Source organism: Opisthocomus hoazin, chromosome 4 (assembly GCF_030867145.1).
Source record: "Opisthocomus hoazin isolate bOpiHoa1 chromosome 4, bOpiHoa1.hap1, whole genome shotgun sequence".
NCBI lineage: Eukaryota > Metazoa > Chordata > Aves > Opisthocomiformes > Opisthocomidae > Opisthocomus > Opisthocomus hoazin.
In genome coordinates this window covers 79,646,713-79,665,464 of record NC_134417.1, presented here as the reverse complement: position 1 = coordinate 79,665,464, position 18,752 = coordinate 79,646,713, and the positions used below count along the sequence as shown (strand labels likewise).

General features: G+C 42.5%; 1 protein-coding gene across 1 annotated transcript; it reads right to left on the bottom strand.

Moving 5' to 3' along the window:
* Positions 1 to 11,799: 11,799 nt before the first annotated feature.
* On the bottom strand, positions 11,800 to 16,908 carry GJD4 (gap junction protein delta 4). The gene is made up of 2 exons (XM_009945141.2): positions 16,845 to 16,908; positions 11,800 to 12,983 (listed from the first exon to the last, which is right to left on the bottom strand). Exons 1-2 carry the CDS (start codon positions 16,906 to 16,908, stop codon positions 11,800 to 11,802), a joined length of 1,248 nt encoding a protein of 415 aa, XP_009943443.2.
* Between the last annotated feature and the right edge of the window lie 1,844 nt (positions 16,909 to 18,752).

Here is an 18,752-nt window from a genome sequence, read left to right as displayed (position 1 = left end):
AAAGTGAATAATGTTCATAGCGCAACTTTCATAGACCCTCTGCTAAATTATGGAAGATTTTGAATATAAGGTATTATATAGATAATGGCAGTGTCTTGGAAGAAAAAGGATATGTTATTTCACATTAAGTGATACTACATTCTGTCTTTGAGAAAAGTAAGACTATTACTTTTAAGAAACTCCCGCCGTTTTTCATTTCGAATCAGTTGTCACAAACACTGGGCAGAACAAATTTTTATTTAATGTCTCCTAAAACACAATGTGTCTACCTCTAAATATCTTGTCTTTTGAACCAGTGGCTGAAGTTGCAAATTCTGATGTGCTGTGTTTTCTTTTAATAAGAGATCATATGTTTCTGTCAACACTGGACAATCTTTTCGTTTCCATTGAAGCTTTGGTCTAGCTGTGTGTTTATATCTCCTAGCTTACTCCTGTGGAACTACAGTGCTTCTTTTTATGCACTTCTCTCAAGTAAGGTATTAGCAACAATACACATAAGAATTAAAAGAGCTCAGTCTACAGCTGTGTGGCCATATTGACTGTACTCGTGGAAGTTAGACTTCAGTGTCAGTTTTTCTTTTGGCATTTTAGAAGATTTCAAAGTGTTGCAGTGGTGATTTGCAAGATGTCTTTTTGAAATCTATGAAAGGTATGACCAGTGTGGTTTTGTTTTTCCTGCTCTTTTTCTAAATAACCCTACCATGAAAATGTTTGACATTGTATGATATGCCAGGTCAGTATCAAGACTATTCTCCTGACTTCGTTTTCTCTGTCTCTTTTGTTGAGCAAAACCACGATCACATTTGGTGAAAGATAACAGCCTCTACAGTCATACTTCTCAAGCTGTGATCATTGCTTAAATATTTCTCGATATTTTCATACTCTCATTTTTTCTCTCTTCTTTTCCCCCCCTTGCAGGTGCTATGTTTAGGTGAAGACTGAGGTTCAGCTCAAGACAAAGACATCTAGGTAGGTATCTAACCATGTTTTTTTTAAAGGTAAGCTATCACATAAACTCCTGTTGTAGTCAATAGAGTGTCAGTGATGTAGTCGGTGGGTCCTGGAAGGTGAGTCCATTCCCTCTAAAGTAAACCTGTGGGCCTTAATTCAGTTGCCCAGACATAGGCTCCAGGTGATCCTGGAGACTCCTATCCAGTTTCTAGATGCCTTTCCAAATGATCAGGGGTCTCCTGTAATTTTCTGTCACGTCTGAAAGACGCAGGTGAATATCTCAGTTACCCTGTGGTAACTAATGACACGGGATACCTTTTGTGGGCAGCTGATTGGAGCCCAGATCTGGATTTGCCCAGATCTCCTTGGAGAGTGGTGGGAGTTTGGACACAAACCTCACAGCTATGCGACCAAGTGTAGGTGACTTGATCTAGAGCTGAGTCCTGTCAGGAGAGTCTGGGAATTCTTTTTATCATCAGTCACTTCTCTGTTGCAAGATTTCAGTATTTTCTTGGTGGTGGATTTTTAATTGCTGTTTCCTTCAGTTTTGCAGTTTTTGCTGGGCTCTGTCATGTCTTTGTACAAGCTGGTACAACTTACAGTTTTGACTGTTCAACAGAGAGGTTGTTTCTTAGCCACTGGTCTGGCCTCTTTGACCCCCTTAAAAGCACTCGGCACATTGTCTGCTAAGGATTTGGGAGGGGTTATTCTTGACAGGGCCTTTGATTGATATAAACATAATTTATGCAGTATAATCATAATTTATTGAAAAGGTTTTATTTTAGTATCGACTTTTTTGGCAGTCCCTTCACCTGAAATGATATCTATGTGCTTTCTTCTCCCTCTTTGCAGTATATTAACTTCTTTGTTCTTTACGTTCTACTTTAAAATTTATTTTGTTGCAGCTTCATTTCCTGGCAACATTTTAGGGAGGCTATTGTTTACTTTGGTTTGCTTTCTTTCTTCAGTTTTCTTCATTTATCCAGATTTTAGGATGGCTTAAATTGCATAACCATGTATCCTTAAACCATGCAAGTTCCATCAGCTCCTCTAGAGAGCAGCAAATATGTGCAAATAAAATAGTGACATGATTCAACCTAATGTTCCCTGAAACACGCACACTCTGTATTAACTAAGCAAGCTGAGTACTGGTAAAGAGCAACGAACTACGAGGAATGGAGGTCCTGTACCTGAGTCCGGCGTTTACAGACATTGTCTGGGAACTGTCCTAGCCCTGGTGCTTTGTGTGGATGCAACCCTCTGCCCTCCCTAAAAGCCCTGCTTGAGCCCAGCCCCAACTCACCAACATCTTATGGCAGAGGGGAGAAGGAAGGCAACAGGGGTGCAGCCTGGGCCAGGGACCAGACTTGGATGCCCACCAGGTCCGTGGGCTGTGAAGCTTCCGTCCTTACTTACGCAGGACTGTCAGCCCAGAGGAAACAGGGTGCTGAAAAACACCCACAAGTTCTCCATTCCTCACAGCCATCAGTGGGTGTTTGACAGATGGGGCTCTGTCTCCTGGTGTGCACTAGGATTTGAGGGAAGTTGGCACCTGACAGCAAGCCACAATTATTTTTTTTTAAAGAAAAATAGTCAAAGTAATGAAATGTTTTCATAAAATAATGAAAAGCTGCTCATGATTTGGATAGTCACACTCTTTGCTGGATTAAGAACTGGCTGAATGGCTGAGCCCAGAGAGTGGTGGTGAATGGAGTTAAACCCAGCTGGTGGCCGGTGGCAAGTGGTGTTCCCCAGGGCTCAGTTTTGGGGCCAGTCTTGTTTAATATCTTTATCGGTGATCTGGATGAGGGGATTGAGTGCTCCCTCAGTAAGTCTGCAGATGACACCATGTTGGGGGTGGAGTGTCGAACTGCTCGAGGGTCGGAAGGCTCTGCAGAGGGATCTGGACAGACTGGATCGAAGGGCCAAGGCCAACTGTATGAGGTTCAACAAGGCCAAGTGCCAGGTCCTGCACTTGGGTCACAACAACCCCATTCAGCGCTACAGGCTTGGGGAGGAGTGGCTGGAAAGCTGCCCAGTGGAAAAGGACCTTGGGGTGTTGGTCAACAGACAGCTGAACATGAGCCAGCAGTGTGCCCAGGTGGCCAAAAAGGCCAATGGCATCCTGGCTTGTATCAGGAAAAGTGTGGCCAGCAGGAGTAGGGAGGAGATTGTGCCCCTGTACTTGACACTGGTGAGGCTGCACCTTGAGCACTGTGTTCATTTTTGGGCCTCTCACTACAAGAAGGACATTGATGTGCTGGAGTGTGTCCAGAGAAGGGCAATGAGGTTGGTGAGGGGTCTAGAGAACAAGTCTTATGAGGAGTGGCTGAGGGAGCTGGGGTTGTTTAGTCTGGAGGAGGCTGAGGGGGGACCTTATTGCTCTCTACAACTACCTGAAAGGAGGTTGCAATGAGGCAGGTGTTGGTCTCTTCTCCGAGGTAACTCACAATAGGACGAGAGGCAATGACCTCAAGTTGCATCAGGGGAGGATTAGATTGGACATCAGGAAAAATCTCTTTACTGAGAGTGGTCAGACATTGGAACAGGCTGCCCAAGGAAGTGGTTGAGTCACCATCCCTGGAGGTGTTCAAAAAATGTGTAGATATTGCACTTTGGGACATGGTTTAGCAGGTGTGGTGGTGTTGGGTTGACGGTTGGACTTGATGATCTTACAGGTCTTTTCCAACCTTGATGATTCTATGATTCTATGAAAAGTCTTCCCAGCTGTAGACCTCTTCAGACTAACACCACCATGCATTTGGACCTAAATAATACATAGATTTGCGAAAGAAGGACAAAGGTCCCTCTCCAAAGGGAGATCCTGATCCAAAGATCAGTCTCCAAAGCAAGATTGTCAGCTGCCTGCCTAAGCACAGCTGTCACTGACCTAATGGGAAGGCAAACTCGTTCTAACAGGAAAATCCATAACAAAGAATTTTCAAAAACATGCTCATGTCTGCAGGCCTGTCTCCAGTAAGTTTTTTTGCCGATAAAGCTTCTTGGCCTATGTTTGAGTTCGTATCGGCTGTCTAAAGCAGCGCTTGCAAAGGTTTTTCTCTCAGATATAAGCCTGGCCAATGAAGCCAGCTTAAGGTCTGCAGAAGGCCTATGGCTGCAAGCAGGGCAGCTTTTCCTCACAGTTTTCTGTGACCCCCACTACCTCCCCTCCGGGCAGCGTCCACTTCGAATTGCCAGGTACTGAGGTACAAATGGGAGCCACCTTCCCCAGAACAACCACCCGAGCTCTGGTAAACGCGAAGGGCTCTGAGAGATGGCTCTGGATGGACACAAAACATTGCCACTGCCAAGGTCACGCTGAAGCAAGGGGCTGAAATCACTTCTGGAAAATGGACTTGCCATGGGTTGGGGCATGCGGGGGGCTAGGCCAGGGTGCAGACGCGATGGCCTGTCACGAAGCCGGAGCAGGCTGGAAGGGCCAGGGGGCGAGTGGGGTCTGTATGCATCTTCCATTGCTTGCCTCAAGGACACTCGGCTCGTCTCGGCACGCTAGCGCAATGCAGGGAAAGGGATGAAGGCAGGCAAAGAGGGCAAAGACAGCAAGCTGGAGTGCTCCATATGCAGCTAAAGACCATGTGTATCACCACATTTTCCCTATCCCTGGGTCATCTTTCATACCAGGATCCTGCCTCTTCAGTAGCTGCATGGCGCTGGCTAGCTTCTGCTGGCAGGCTGGAAAGCAAAGGCAGACACAGTTGGAGACAACTAGCACAGCAACACAGGCGGTCTGGGAAAGAAGTCCTGCCTCATTTTTGGAAACACACTTTGCCGAAGATCCTGAAGATGGTGGAAGTGGTACTCCGGGCTGGGTGGTGGAGGCTGTACCGTGCTGCTTTTCAAGATGTGTGCTGGCAGCTGGGGCAGCCCGATGTGGGTGCCAGCCAGTGCACTGGGAACCACAGCCTTCTGCACCATGAGACCCCACCTGGTATTGAGGCTGACAGGTTATTAAGAGACTGGCAAAACTGGAAGTAGCTCACACTCGCTAGCACTTTCTCTTTACAAACCAATTCCTGCAAACACTGATGTGCACATCGCATGGTGGTGTGCCAAATTGCAGTGAAGACTCAACCAAGGGAGCTCAGTCCTCATTGAGATGGTCGCTGAGATCTTCTGTCAGGTGAGATCTTCTGTCAGGTGCTGACTGAGGTACCCATAGCCTTGTGATATTCTTTATATAGTCCAGTTTTAGTTGCTGATTCTCCAGTCCAAAAAATTTTATCTACAGTTAACTTTGCAGACACAGAGGTGTGCATGCAATTGTATCACATATCTACTAAGGGTTGCTCTGCAAGGTGGCCTTAGCCAATGTTTCTCAATGTTCTCAATGTAACCCTCAATGTTCTCAATGTAACCCTATAGCATAAGATTCACTTCAACTATCTACTAGTTTCTCATGAATCAACAGAAGAAATACTCCACGTTTAAGGTGTTCAGCCTGTATTGGCAGGGGCCTGCAGGCTGCCTGCAAGGATGCAGTGGGCAGCTCTGTAGGGACTGGAAAGTAAAGTCCTGAAAGCTGTGTTTTGGTGCCCCAGCTGAACTGCTCTTATGATGTCTGCGCATACACCCCAAAACCTGGGCAAAATTTGTACAGAATTTGGTGTTGGAAGCAGTGTGGAACAATACTTAAATTAAGTTGGTGTCCATCTTCTAGTAGGCTGGACCCCAGGTCCTGTGCAACAAGAATATTACCCACGGGTATCAACAAGCATTTCAACAGAAGTGAACAGCCTGAATGTTTTGCTGAAGCCTTTATATTTAATTTGTAGGATCTTTGGGTTATACCAGCAAAACTTCTCAAAAGATACGGTGTGCTGAGCCAAATCGTTTCTGGAAGTGAACCTTGTAGGAATATTTTAGGAATCTCATGTAAGTATAAAGCAACTGCTTGGATGTTTTAATCAACTCCTTTTTTTTTGTGAGAGAAGAACTGTCCTGAGGAGGAATGAAGTGTCAGCTGCCAAGATTAAACCACGCTGGTACCATTTTAAGGATTTTTGCCTAAGTACAGAGAGCTAACTAAATAGCAAACATGAGACTCTCGTTCTAAGGGGTTGGCAGTATTTCTGTGCAGATGTCATGAAATGTATTTCTTAGACACAGGTAATTTGAAGAAATTATTTCCTATTTATCTGCACATTTCAGAGTCTGTTGCTACAGACATAGAAAACTGAGATGGATTTCTTCTAAATCAAAGTATCTCTGTTTTTCTCTCAACTCCAGGCCATGAGGTGGATAATTGTTACCACCTCTATCTATCTATTTATCTATCTATCTATCTATCTATCTATCTATCTATCTATCTATCGATTTTTATCACAAAAAATAATGTTTGTTTACATCATTCCTTAATTTATGGTCATCTTTTGAATTTCATATGGGTTTGTGTTCCGTGGGATCAGTTCTGAGTGACCAGTGGGAGACAGGAGTGGGGCTGTAATGCAAATTCTCTGGTTTTCTCCAGTCTTTCAAAGATTGGGATCACTTCCAGACTGTGCACCAAGACACACATGGAAGTCTCTGGTGAACCTGTACAAACAGATATCTATCAATGCATCACATTTGGTAGACTGTGTTACAGATATTCCGTGTTTATGTTTCAGAAAAATGCTTTAGAAAGAGGCTTGCTGAAGCGGAAAAAAAGCTTGGATTTACTAGCTTATATATACATCAGTTGTCCATCTGCCTGCCTTGGAATATCTCCGGTAGGCCTTCAAGGACAGCACAGATCTTCAGGAAAAAGCAGGTACCAGAAGGAAGGAGCTAATTGTGCTGTATATGGTCTCTTAGAAGTAAGAATCGCTCACACTGACTTCTAGAGAAATGAGCAGAAGTGGGTGTGTAAGTGGGTGTCTAACTCGTCAGGACAAGGAAGGCATTCCTTAACAAGCCTAGTGGGGCTCTAAAAGCATTTTATCCTGGTTTCTCTTGAAAAAAATACATATATATTGCCTATCTTCAGTATGAGGAAAAGGCAGGAAATCACAGAGGAAAATGCAAAAATTCATTCTGCTAGGTCAAAATCTTCTGTTTCTTTCCGTTATTGTTATTTACCTTGCCAAAAGTAACGTGTTCCGGGAAAGAAAATCCCCAAACACGCTCCAGTTGTGGTGCCTAAAGTCTCAGAGGCAAAATAAGTGTTACATACATAGAAAAGGCAGAAGTGAAAGGACTTATTTCTCATTGCTGACCTCAGATATCTGACCTCATCTTTCTTGAGGGCACCATATATAAACTTCAGTTTCTAAAGAAAAGCTCAGAATCTGCCATCATCTTCACTCAGCAAATTGTTCATCAGTGAAAGCTTTTCAAAGCTGGTCCAATACTCAACCTAAAGCGTTAGCTGCAGAACCTGAGTTAGACACAGCTCTCCGTCTCCTGGCATTTCCCTGTTGTGAGTGGCACAGGATCATGAAACAGTCCTTGGAGTTAGCACCATATGTGCACTCCCATAATTAAAGTATAGTCGTGGAGATGGCCCGGGACATCCTGCCTGTCCAACCCAAATAGAAGAAAACAGAAGGGGAAGTGGGAAAAGGCAAAAGTTAGCGAAGCAGATTGTGATTGTAATCTAGCTACACGGATGCTGGATAATTTTAATTGTAGAAACACAGTTCATACTTCCCGATCCAATTTCTTCTTTGGTGAACTCATTTTTTCAAAACTGGCATTTCTGTGCATCACAGGCCAAGAGTTCATGCTATGACTTTGAACAGAAACCGTCTAATTTGCAGAACATTTTAGCAACTCAGTTACAATGTAAGAGCATTACATTGTAAAATTACTTCTCTATCAGTTGAGCATCAGGCTATTAAAAGCAGTACAAAAGACAGGAGTTAAAGAACAGCCTTTTCAACTACTCTGCTTTCCTATTTTTGGAGATGCATTGCTTTATTATCCTAAAATACTACAAGCAGTAATAATTTATCTGCTCTCCATTGTAATCTTGACATTAAAATAAAATAATGTGCAATTAATATCCTCTTTAATGATCCCTTCTAGAAAGATAATCACTGCAATAATGATGTATCACAGAAGGGCAGATAATTTTAATAACTTGAAAGAATACACTAAGGATCTCTCTACATTGTTAACTTCAGATTTAATACTTATTCTGGTCTGAACTGAACAGAGAACAACTGCTGCTAATGGGAAATTTTGCATTCCCTCAACACGTGTCTACAGTGTATTTCATAAGAGAAGAGAGAGTCACAGCTTTCCATTATGCTGATGAGAGTAAATCAAAGTGACCCAACCTAGAGTGTGAGGAAAGATGAAAAAGTGATTAAAACTCATTGAAACTTCATGTTTGGCTTCTATTTCAGTATTAAAAAACATGTTCCAAACTAAAACAAAACAAAAGAAATTGAAAAATTTTGTTCAGAAAAAGTGTTTTTAAATCTGTCCTATTTAGGGGTAAAAAAAAAAAGTGTTTCTTTTTTTTCTTTAAATCGTGCTGATACTACAGAAACTCCCAGTGATACATAATTATGCTGCATGAAAAACATGGAAATTCTGGGTATCCAGCAGCCTAGTAGATACTTATCTAGCAAGAGAAGTGCTATGGTGCAGTTGAAGATACTAAGAAAACAACTTTTTTTTTAGGCATTTTAGAATTTTCCATTAAGAATTTTATTTCCCGTGTGAAAACTATTTTATCACAGATCTCCTGATCAGTTCCAACTGGATGAGCAATATATGTAGCTCATGTATTGTTCCACAAACCCATGTCAGGGTGCAAGTGGTACCTGCGCTGCAGCTCTGGCAGCCTTGTCTGAACGCATGACAAAGCTTCCTGCGGGCAGGATCAGGAGTAGCATGGTTCCAAGACATCTTCAGACATGCTTTTGTGAATTAGATGGGTTCAGAAAAGATTTAAAGACACACTGGCAAACTTAACAAGCAGCTTTTGTAATATTTTTCTGAGTACGAAATACGTTCTGGAAGGACTTACAAAACCAATTCACAAACTTGGAAGACTAAATCTTTTGTTAAACAGCAGAAAATCTTGTGGTTTCCTTGCTCCACATTTATTACTTCTTCTATTCACTCTTTCTGGGACAACTAGACCTCTTCACAGTACCTTAACATTCAGTGGTACTGAATATAAGGAGAAATTAGAGGTGATCCTCTGTGTTCTTTCAGACAGCTCTTCCTTCCCATTTCCTCCTCCTCGCTGCGGAAGCCCCTGCCAACAACCTCTTCTCATTTGCTGGAGCTGTGGAAGCTCAGAATAGTTCAGACACATCTGCAGATCTTCCCTTGGTCTTCCCTTGCTAGTAGATCCACCCAGTTTGTAAAAACATGTCTTTGTAATTAATAAATGTGACTTGGAAATACTTGTTAAAAGACACTTGGAGACATTCCCTTAGCAGCAGGTTGTCAATGCCAGAAGCTTCTATTCACTCCTCAGCAAAAAGCCCATACAAATCCTGCTCTTTTAATATGCAGTTTTTATAAACACATTAAGTCCTTATTACACTGACTCTGAATTATGAGTCAAAGGCTCTACAAGTCCTAAAAGCAGCCAGGTCTGCAGCTGAGTGACACAAACCAAAGGCCACAATTTCACAAGAAACCGCAAACAGAATAAGGAAGAAGTTCACTAATTTCCTTTTCCATTTCAGACACAAGCAGGATCTTTCTGATTTGAAATGAGGCTCCTTAGTCGTTAAGAGACGTCTAGCTAGAGACACAAAAAAGCAAACTGTGTCCAGCCACAACGCATTTATTATTTATCCTACCCTATTTATATCTCACACCGAGAGATGTACACGATAGACTGAATTCACATTTGTTCCTTGCATTCCTTCTCGCAGCTGAGAAGATGCAATGAATCATAAAAGGTTTCATTGTTGCAATGTTTTGTCATGGTATGTGTAATCAGCACAGACCCCGTTAAAGAGGCTTTGGAGGATGGGAAGTTTAAATATTTAATGTTTTTCTGCCTAAGTTTAATAATTAATGCTGCTCCTAGCCTGGAAATGACAAATCACACAATAAGCACGCATGATAAAAGAAACAAACACAGCTAATAGAGAGGAAAACTTCCCTTAGGAGGTAGTAATTAACAACCTCTGTAGCATACCTCAGGATCCCAAAGTACTTTTCAGGCAGAAGTAAATTCTGCCTCCCGACCCAGAGAGCAGTTCTGTCCACCTATTAAGCTACCTAACTTTTGAGGGATGCAGAAGATGAGCGATAATTAAGTGCTAGTCTTTACCTTGCCTGTGTGAGAAATGATGCACAGACATTATGAGCCAAAATGTCTTAAAGAATTCTGCACCCACAGGAGAGAAAAAGAACAATGTGAAAGCTGCTGTCCCTTGATCTTCTGCACAGAGGAGCCAGACATTAAGTTGTTACAGAAACTTGTTACATAGCAGAGTAAGAACAAGACTGGATCTGTGCCTGTTTTCTCCTTTGCATGGGTCTAAAGGAAGAGGGAGCTACTCCAGCTCCAAGCCACGTCTACAAATACCAGCTCTTGCCACCCTCTGAATAACCTGTTTTGTGAGAGACTACCACCAGCATATTTCTCAGAGTACATGCTCCTCCACATCCACTCCCACTGATGATCTGAAGGTGTATGCAACCTTCAACCCCCACTGACTTGTAGCTAAAAGAAAATTCAGCTCACGCACTGCTGTGCTTCAGTGCTGGACCACGCTTATGTAAATGCAACAGAATTAACACTGAAGGAAAGCACAAAGCCTGACAGTAATAAACTCTTCTGTGATTCACTCAACTTAGACACGTTTTCAAAGGATTAGCATTAGAAGTCTGTCAGACAAGGAGGGTGAGCACTTTGATATAGATGTTGCCACTATAACCTCTCGAGGTAGAAACCATTTTCCCTAAGCCCAGGTCTGAGATAATCACAATGCTGGGAGAAATAGGTATATCTAGAAAGTGACTCACCTTCAGAGATGCCTAAAACAGGTCAGGTGACTCCATCGCCCTGCGGAAATCCAGAGCCTAGTGTGACTGTTTCAGATTGAGACACGTAACACTGTGTAGACATGTCAGTAGGACATCTACACCAGTGAACAGTCAGTAGTGCCAGGGCATGGGCACTGGAGCTCAGTCCCCTGCACTGCCAAGCTGACACAGCTCTGACCCACACCTCCTGGTCATCTCCTGAGCCATTTGCAAACACAGGACCATTCCCAACAGCTAATCTGGATGCAGCCACCCTGTTTTGGAGGCTAATGGAGTTGAATAACTCAGGCCTGGCCAGCTGGCCTCGGGGTCAGAGAAGGGTACTGCCATGGTGTTGCCTTCAATCAGTAAGAACCAAGGGGTTTTTTTACACATTAATACTTTACTACAAAACATGCATTTTCATTTTGCTCACTGTCTACTCTTCTTGCTTGAATATTGTTTCTTAGAGTGGGCTTGGAGAATTTAGTATGAGAAGATAAATTAACCTTTCTGACAGTAGACAATGTACAACTGTGTTTAAAAGTCATGTCTTTCCGAAGCTCAATCTTTTGAATAAAACTAGGTTAGGCTAAACAAGTGTTCACACATACTCTTGGAAAACCAGGTCAGTCACATCAGTGACAGTCCACAGCTTTTTAAAGTGACTGACACTCAGAAAAACATAAAAATGTTGCATTTTCCAAAGAACAGTTCCCTTAATGCAATATTCTTCAAACACTCATCCAAGGTTTTTGCTTCCTCTGCAATGGAGGAACATAGCAGAGTAGTGGCTCTGCAGCATGACCTCAGCTGAGGGATCCAGCTGAAACTGCCTGAAACCTCCTCAGTGGTGCAATGCTGTGTCCTGCCAGGGTCATAGGGTAGTGTTCACGCAGAGCTCTACACCCATTCTGACTTTTTTGACCTCAAGCAACTAGTACTGCTATAATTTGATGGAGCATTGGGGTTTTTTACCTCAGCTGAAGGGTAGTATCCTAAAAGCTTGCTCTGAACTACAGAGGAAGAAACTCCAAGGTGAGACTTGATCTGAGGTCTCAAAGTCAGGGCAGTATCTTTACCAAAGTCCTGCTGAAGCCTGGGTCTCGCTTGCCTGCATGTAGCTCCTTGGCGGTCACTGGCATATGAGGGTTCTTCAGTGCTATCTTGCTTAACAGCAAGATCTCCTGATATATAGGGCTTATTGCTGTTGCTGTTAAGGTTAGTGCTGCCAGTTTGCTGAAAGACCACTTCGGGATGAAGAACAGCCTCTTCTTCCTCTTCAGAGAGAAGTGAGCAGGAGCCATCACCGGTCTGGCTGCTATTTGATACTGGACAGTCTTGATTCTGAGGTGGAGAAGAGCTGCCATGCTGTAATGGGGCGAGATTTAAAATGCACTCGTTCTCTACTTGGAGGTTTGCCAGCAGCTTGTTCTTTTGGCTTCTTGCTGTCATTCTGCGGAGTGCACAGACAAGATCAGCAAGGCTAAGCAGAAAGGACAGACTGCTGACCCCCCAGATGAAAATCATCATGATGGATTTCTCAGTGGGCCGGGAGATGTAACAGTCAACTGTGCTTGTACAAGGTGAATGGTAGCAGGAAAAGCGCTCTGGAACAAAAAATCCAAAAAGAAAATATTGCACAGCTGCAAAGGCAGCCTCAAGTAGTGTCCTAAAAAAAAGATGAACAGTATACGCGCCAGAAAAATTCAGGACTTTTAGGTTGTCTGCACCACAATCTAACTGATTGACATCACTTCTACAGAGCTCCTTCAGGTCTTTGGGGCTCGATAAACCCTTACTCTCTTTGCATCCCTGCACCAAACAGTGCGTTCTTACAATGTACATAGCAACCTTGTGCAAAACATAAATGCTGAATGCAGCATAAGGTAGCAGGATAGAGACAGTCTGAATGAGCCAGAATCGAAAGTGGGATACAGGAGAGAACAAGTCATAGCAAACGTTGGAGCATCCTGGTTGCAGGGTGTTGCAGATGAAGCGCTCCTGCTCATCTTGATAGAGCGGATAGCCTGCTAACACCACCACTGCCATTCGCAGCAGAATTATTAACATTAGCCAGATCTTTCCTAGAAGAGAAGAAAAGGTAAGAAAAAGAGTCAGAGCACTGGAAAGGAAGGCAGGTGATGCAGTGATGCTCTCTCTATACAGAAGACATTTGAAGAAATAGCCTCTGTAGTCAGTCTCCCTTCTTAAAAGCTTTTGGCTTGGTTTTGCCTGGGACTGAAACTCATGTGAAAATGTGTTAGCTGACACATTCCATAACCTTCATCTGGACTCCACAGTGTAGGAGTTTGGAATACAATAAGCCATGCCAACTGAAAACTCAGCCTAACGAAAAGACTCTGAACATGTCCATATCTGATGAAAAGAGTTCACAATTGAATTAATAATGCCATTTCAGTTGCAGTTCTTGCTTACTCTTGTGTTCATACCTCTGCACCTGAATTTCGTCCTGTTTCAACAAAATAGATCAGCTAAAACAGTAGTGAAACTCTTCTAGATACAAAAGATTGTTCCATGACATAGCATTTGTTCTTGGTCTCAGACCTGAAATCATATGTAAAGTTTACTATAGCCCACAAAATATCTCTGTTGTGTCTGGACTGGTATTTACTAGTGAACTAGTTAACAGGTGCTATTAGCAAACTTACGCAAAATGTTCTACAAATCTACATTTGTGTGTGCATATATACACCCCGTCATTTCTCTCTGCCACTTCTTTGGTTGCCCCATCTTGATCATGTCTTCCAACATTTGTTGACCTTGGTGCCCAGCTTCTCTTTCCATTCAGACCAAAAGCTCCCTTCTGTCTTGATATCAACACCAAGTGAAGCCTTACAAGTTTGGCATTTTTCATACATTTCTTACTTCACCTTTCCCCGAATTCTTTCATATAATGGCTTTAGGTAGGGCTTGGTCTCATCCACTTTGGTGGGAAAAATCAGGCCTTATCTTTATTCCATTACACCAACAGCAGTGAAAGATCAGGCATTGGTACCGTACGTATCATATCTTTTGAATGAGATTGTATTGTTCGTGATGGTTTCTTGGAGGGCTTTTGGATGGGCTAGATTTTTATTAAAAGTTTTTTGTCAAGTTGCTCACACTGCTGTATTACTGACATTTATTTAAAAAAAAAAAAAGGAAAAAAGGAAAAAAAAATCCTTTTTCTGGGCTGGATAGGAAGGCCTAAAGATATACTATTATATTGTCAAAAATTAAAAACATATTCTGTACAAACACATGGAAGAATTCAACACCTGAAGTTAAGTTTAGTACTTGAAATTCTCAAATTTCCTTTTGAGTCCTGTCACTAGTTCCCTACATGGTTTTGAAAGAGTAATTTAATTTAATAATCCCCTGCTTTAATTTCACATATTTTAAAACACGCCAAGAAGAGAGGAAAAAAACTCCACTTAGGAACAAAAAGCAAAAAAAGAACAAAACAGAAAAGAGTGATAAGATTAGTTCTGTGCTTTAAGAAATGGTTAAGAAACCAGGTGTTACCACAGACAGACAAACAGCAAGACTGACTAAAGAGAAGGATGTTATATGGAGTTAATGGCTGAGAAATGCACTGAAAAACCTGCAGTTATTAGTCGTGATCACACATCTCACATGCACATGAGGATCTAAAGGCAGTCTGTGAAACAGTATCACTACACATTCTAAAGGCTTTTTAAGAATCCAGATCTCCAAGCATTTTTTCTATAACATCTATGATTATTTACAGGCATTGTCTTGAACAACATTCTTTTCTATTTCCCATAAAGCTATTTCCCATAGCTAATAGAGTAGCTATTCTATTGTGAATTTTAAATATTTTTGCAGCATTGTACGATACTGTCGTAGTGTAACCCGGTAGCTGGCAATTAGGACCTGACAGCCACTCGCTCACCCGTCCCCTTCCCCGGCAGCGGGATGGGGAGGAGAAACGGACAAAAGGTAAAACTCGCGGGTTGGGATAAAGACAGTTTAATAAGACAACAAAGTAAATACTAATACTAACAACAATACTACTACTACTAATGACAATAATGAATATGAGAACCTAACTATATACAATACAATTTTTCTCACCCCCTGATGACCGATTTGCAGTCAGTCCCCAAGCAGTGATTGCAGAACACCAAACTCATCAAGTCTGCAAATTTCGCAAAACTCCCCAAAACCACCGAATTCCAGGAAAAGTTTGAACTCCTGGAGAAGATTTGAGCTCATGGAAATGAGAAGAGCCGATTCCTGATGCCACACCAGCCCCTATCCATAAGCTGAGTGCGACGCCTATGATACAGAATATTTCCACTGTCCCTCTTGGGCTGGCTGCTGGCTCTGCTCCCTCCCAGCTCCTGCACACCTGCTCGCTAGCTGAGCATGGGAGACTGGAAGAAGTCCTTGATTTCCTAACAACAACTGAAAACAGCAGTGTTACCAACATTCTTCTTCTACTAAATCCAAAACACAGCAGCTAGTGGGAGGAAATGTAACTCTGTCCCAGCCGAACCCGGGACAGATACCTATCATTGTGCTGAGCACGCCGTTCGCATGCCCTGCATAAACCGTTTGTGGCTAGTAGACGGACTATGGGCTAGAACAGTAAAACCGCGCTCTGAGGTGGAAAAACTTCAGCTGGAAAAAGGTTCAGGATATATAAACTACACGAGGTATCATCAGGGAAACCTGCTGCTCCTGGCAAAATAATGTATTATCTAACCATAACTAAACTGAGGCCTTTCCATTTTATCTTTAATCACCTGAACTCCAGTGGTGGTTTTGCTGTGCTTTCAGCTTCCTGCATTTTGGTGACAGGCTGTACTGTTACTCCCTCTACGACATAGTGTGGGTCAATAGAAAACACCGGCTGCAGAGAAGCAGTCATCTTTAGCAAGCGATGTTTCATCCTTAGGTAGCATTTTTTCCCTGTGAGGACCTCAAAGCGTTTGAAGCACATTAGTTAATTAAGCTCAAAATACTACATGCTATTTCACCATCAATTTTTAATTGGAACATGTACAATAGGGAGTTCTACTTAAGAAAAATCAATGGCTCCTTAGGAAGTAGTTTAGTATGACATACATTTCAGAGATAACCCCTCCACGCATCACCTTCCCTAATGACTCAGTCTTGATTAAACATACCAGAACGAGCCCCTTCACGGCCCGCCCTGTGGCTTAGTTGGATGCTCCCTGCAACGCACGGCACAAACTACAGCAGCGACTGGAGGTGAATTCGGTCTGTGAAAAGCCCTTAAAGGTTTTCCTCTGGCTTACACTTTGCTTTAAGTAGCCCATGAAAAAGGAACAGCATCTTATTTAAATAAGAAGGAAAAAAAGAGAAGCACTCAGGCAACTGTTAGCTGAGGAAAAAACAACTGTATTCTGTCTTGTTTTGTTTTTTAAAGCATGCAAACTTTGTTTGTTTATAAAAATAAAGAATGAAAAGCAATGGTAATTAACCACAATGGCAATAAAACACAAACGTCTTCCTGTAAAAGAGAGGGGCTTTCTTTGCCCCGTCTTTAAACTTTTTAATTCATCACCAAAGCTATTGCATACGTTCTACCATTTAGTTCATGTGTTACAAAGCGCTACTTCTGTGTGTTTTCACCATGATCCCTACAACAGCCTGGAAGCTCAGGCACCAGGAAGAGCCAAATCTGAAAGCCTTGCCAGAATATTTTAAGTAAAGTTCAGAAAATATTTATCAGAGAAGGAGTAGGAATCTGCTTAAGATTAAGAAATACATTAACCACTCATATCATGTATCTAAATAACAACCACTCATATTACATATCTAAATAACAATTTCTTATTGTACAAATCACAGAGGCATAGCTAGAAATCAAAGTCAATTATCAGTAGGATGCTTGGGTGGCTTCAGGGTACAGAGCAGCAAAAGAAAGAAGAGAGCTGTTTTAAAGTACTTACCTACAATAGTCACATTATAATTGAGGGTGACAATCAAAAATCCCAGCGAGTCCCAGCGCTCCATGTTTGAACAGGCTCACAACACTTCCAGCTCCTGATGTCCTAACGATTTTGACATTTTCAAAGATTAGACATAGACAGGGAAGAAAGAAAAGAAAGGGAAAAAAAAAAAGACAGGACTCTTTGGTAAGGGTCAAGGATGGGATGGAAATGAGAAACCTGGCCACAACAACATTACTGATGAAGGATTATTTTGATGATCTGAACAGGACTGTTAGTTTTGGATGTTGGAACAAATCTTCTTAAATCTTTGACAGTTTGTCTTGCCAAAGCTGTAGCGTCTCAAATCCAATTGCTCCTACCTCTTCTGTGGATCCTCTGGCCAGACAACTGCAAGCAGACAAACAACAACAGGAGTGAGCTCTGCCATTGTAGACTATTCTTACCCTCCCGGGGCATACCAGCCTCCTGGCATTGCTGAAATATTTCAGTGGTGAAAGACAGGGAGAGAGGAGAGAGGGAAGAAAAGCATAGACCAGGAAATAACAGAGACCTCTCTGCCTCCCCACGAGAATTGCAGATGGATAAAGGCAAAGGGATAGAAAAGGAAGAGCATCCCTATGTTTGAAAAGCACTTTCAGTTTAGTTCACTGGAAGCTATCCCACTGCAATTTCCCCAAGCAATTTTATTTCTAAAACACAGCCTCCCTGACAGGACATCATGGCCTTGTCAATCACAGCTGCACCAAATTTTCTCCTGTGTGCTGAGACAGGCAGCGGCCGAGCCTCCCTGCAGGCATGACGAAAAACAAGGGAAAACTGAAAAAATAAAATAAAATAAAATAAAATAAAATAAAATAAAATAAAATAAAATAAAATAAAATAAAATAAAATAAAATAAAATAAAATAAATAATGGAGGCTGGTTTTCAAGATGCCACAAGTCACTTACTATTAATTTATACCAGTTCTTTGCACCTAAACTGCTTGGTACTCTGGACATCACTCCAAAGATCCTAGGGCTGATTGCCCAGCAACCTGAAAGCCCAACAAGGGTGTGCAGCAATGGTGCTGTCTCCTCGGAGCAGGCAGCCCCGCGGGGTGCACGCTCCTTCACTGCTAGGTGCAATTGCAGCACAGCATGCCCTTGATGTTGTGTGGCTGTGCTGTACCCCGGGAAAAAAGCATGGATGGAATAAGACTCAGTTTTTCTTTCCTCACCCCCACTGTAACCAATTCTCTTTGGGAAAATACCCTACTGCCATTTTCCACCCACTGTTCAATTACTTATGGGGTGTTACTTTGTCGGTTTTAGTCTGCGCCGTAATAGGGACAAACATAACATGGATCTTATTGTCAGGGAATCGTATCAGTAACTAGAAAAGCAGCAGAAAAAGGAGCCTGTGTGTGATACAGCGAAGGAGAAAAGTGATGTTATGACAACCTGACACCCGAGGGCTGCCAGCAGCCTGGGCACAGGCTTGGCACCCCAACCCTGCTGACGTGCTTCAACACAACTCTGTTCTGCGGGAAGCAAGGTGGGTCGGCTCAGACATGTGGGTGATGTCATGACCGAGGTGGGTGCTGGTGCTGTGCAAGTTGCTTACGGTCGGTGGGACGGGGCTAAGCTTCATGACTGAACGTGTCTTACCTAGAAAGAAAGTAAACCTAATCATTTCATAAAGTAAAATGTAACTGTACAAAGACCACTTCTCCCCAGCTCTCTGCTCACAGGGCATGCAATGCCTCAGCAGGACACACTGCACATCCTTTCTGTAGTGAGCCCCATCCTAAGGAAACCTGAAAAGTGGAGTTTGAGAGGACGGTATTTAAAAACACGGCGGAACTCTATATCCATTAACTGTGTAAAAAGATTTTTAACCGCAGTAGTAAATATTTTCCAAACAGC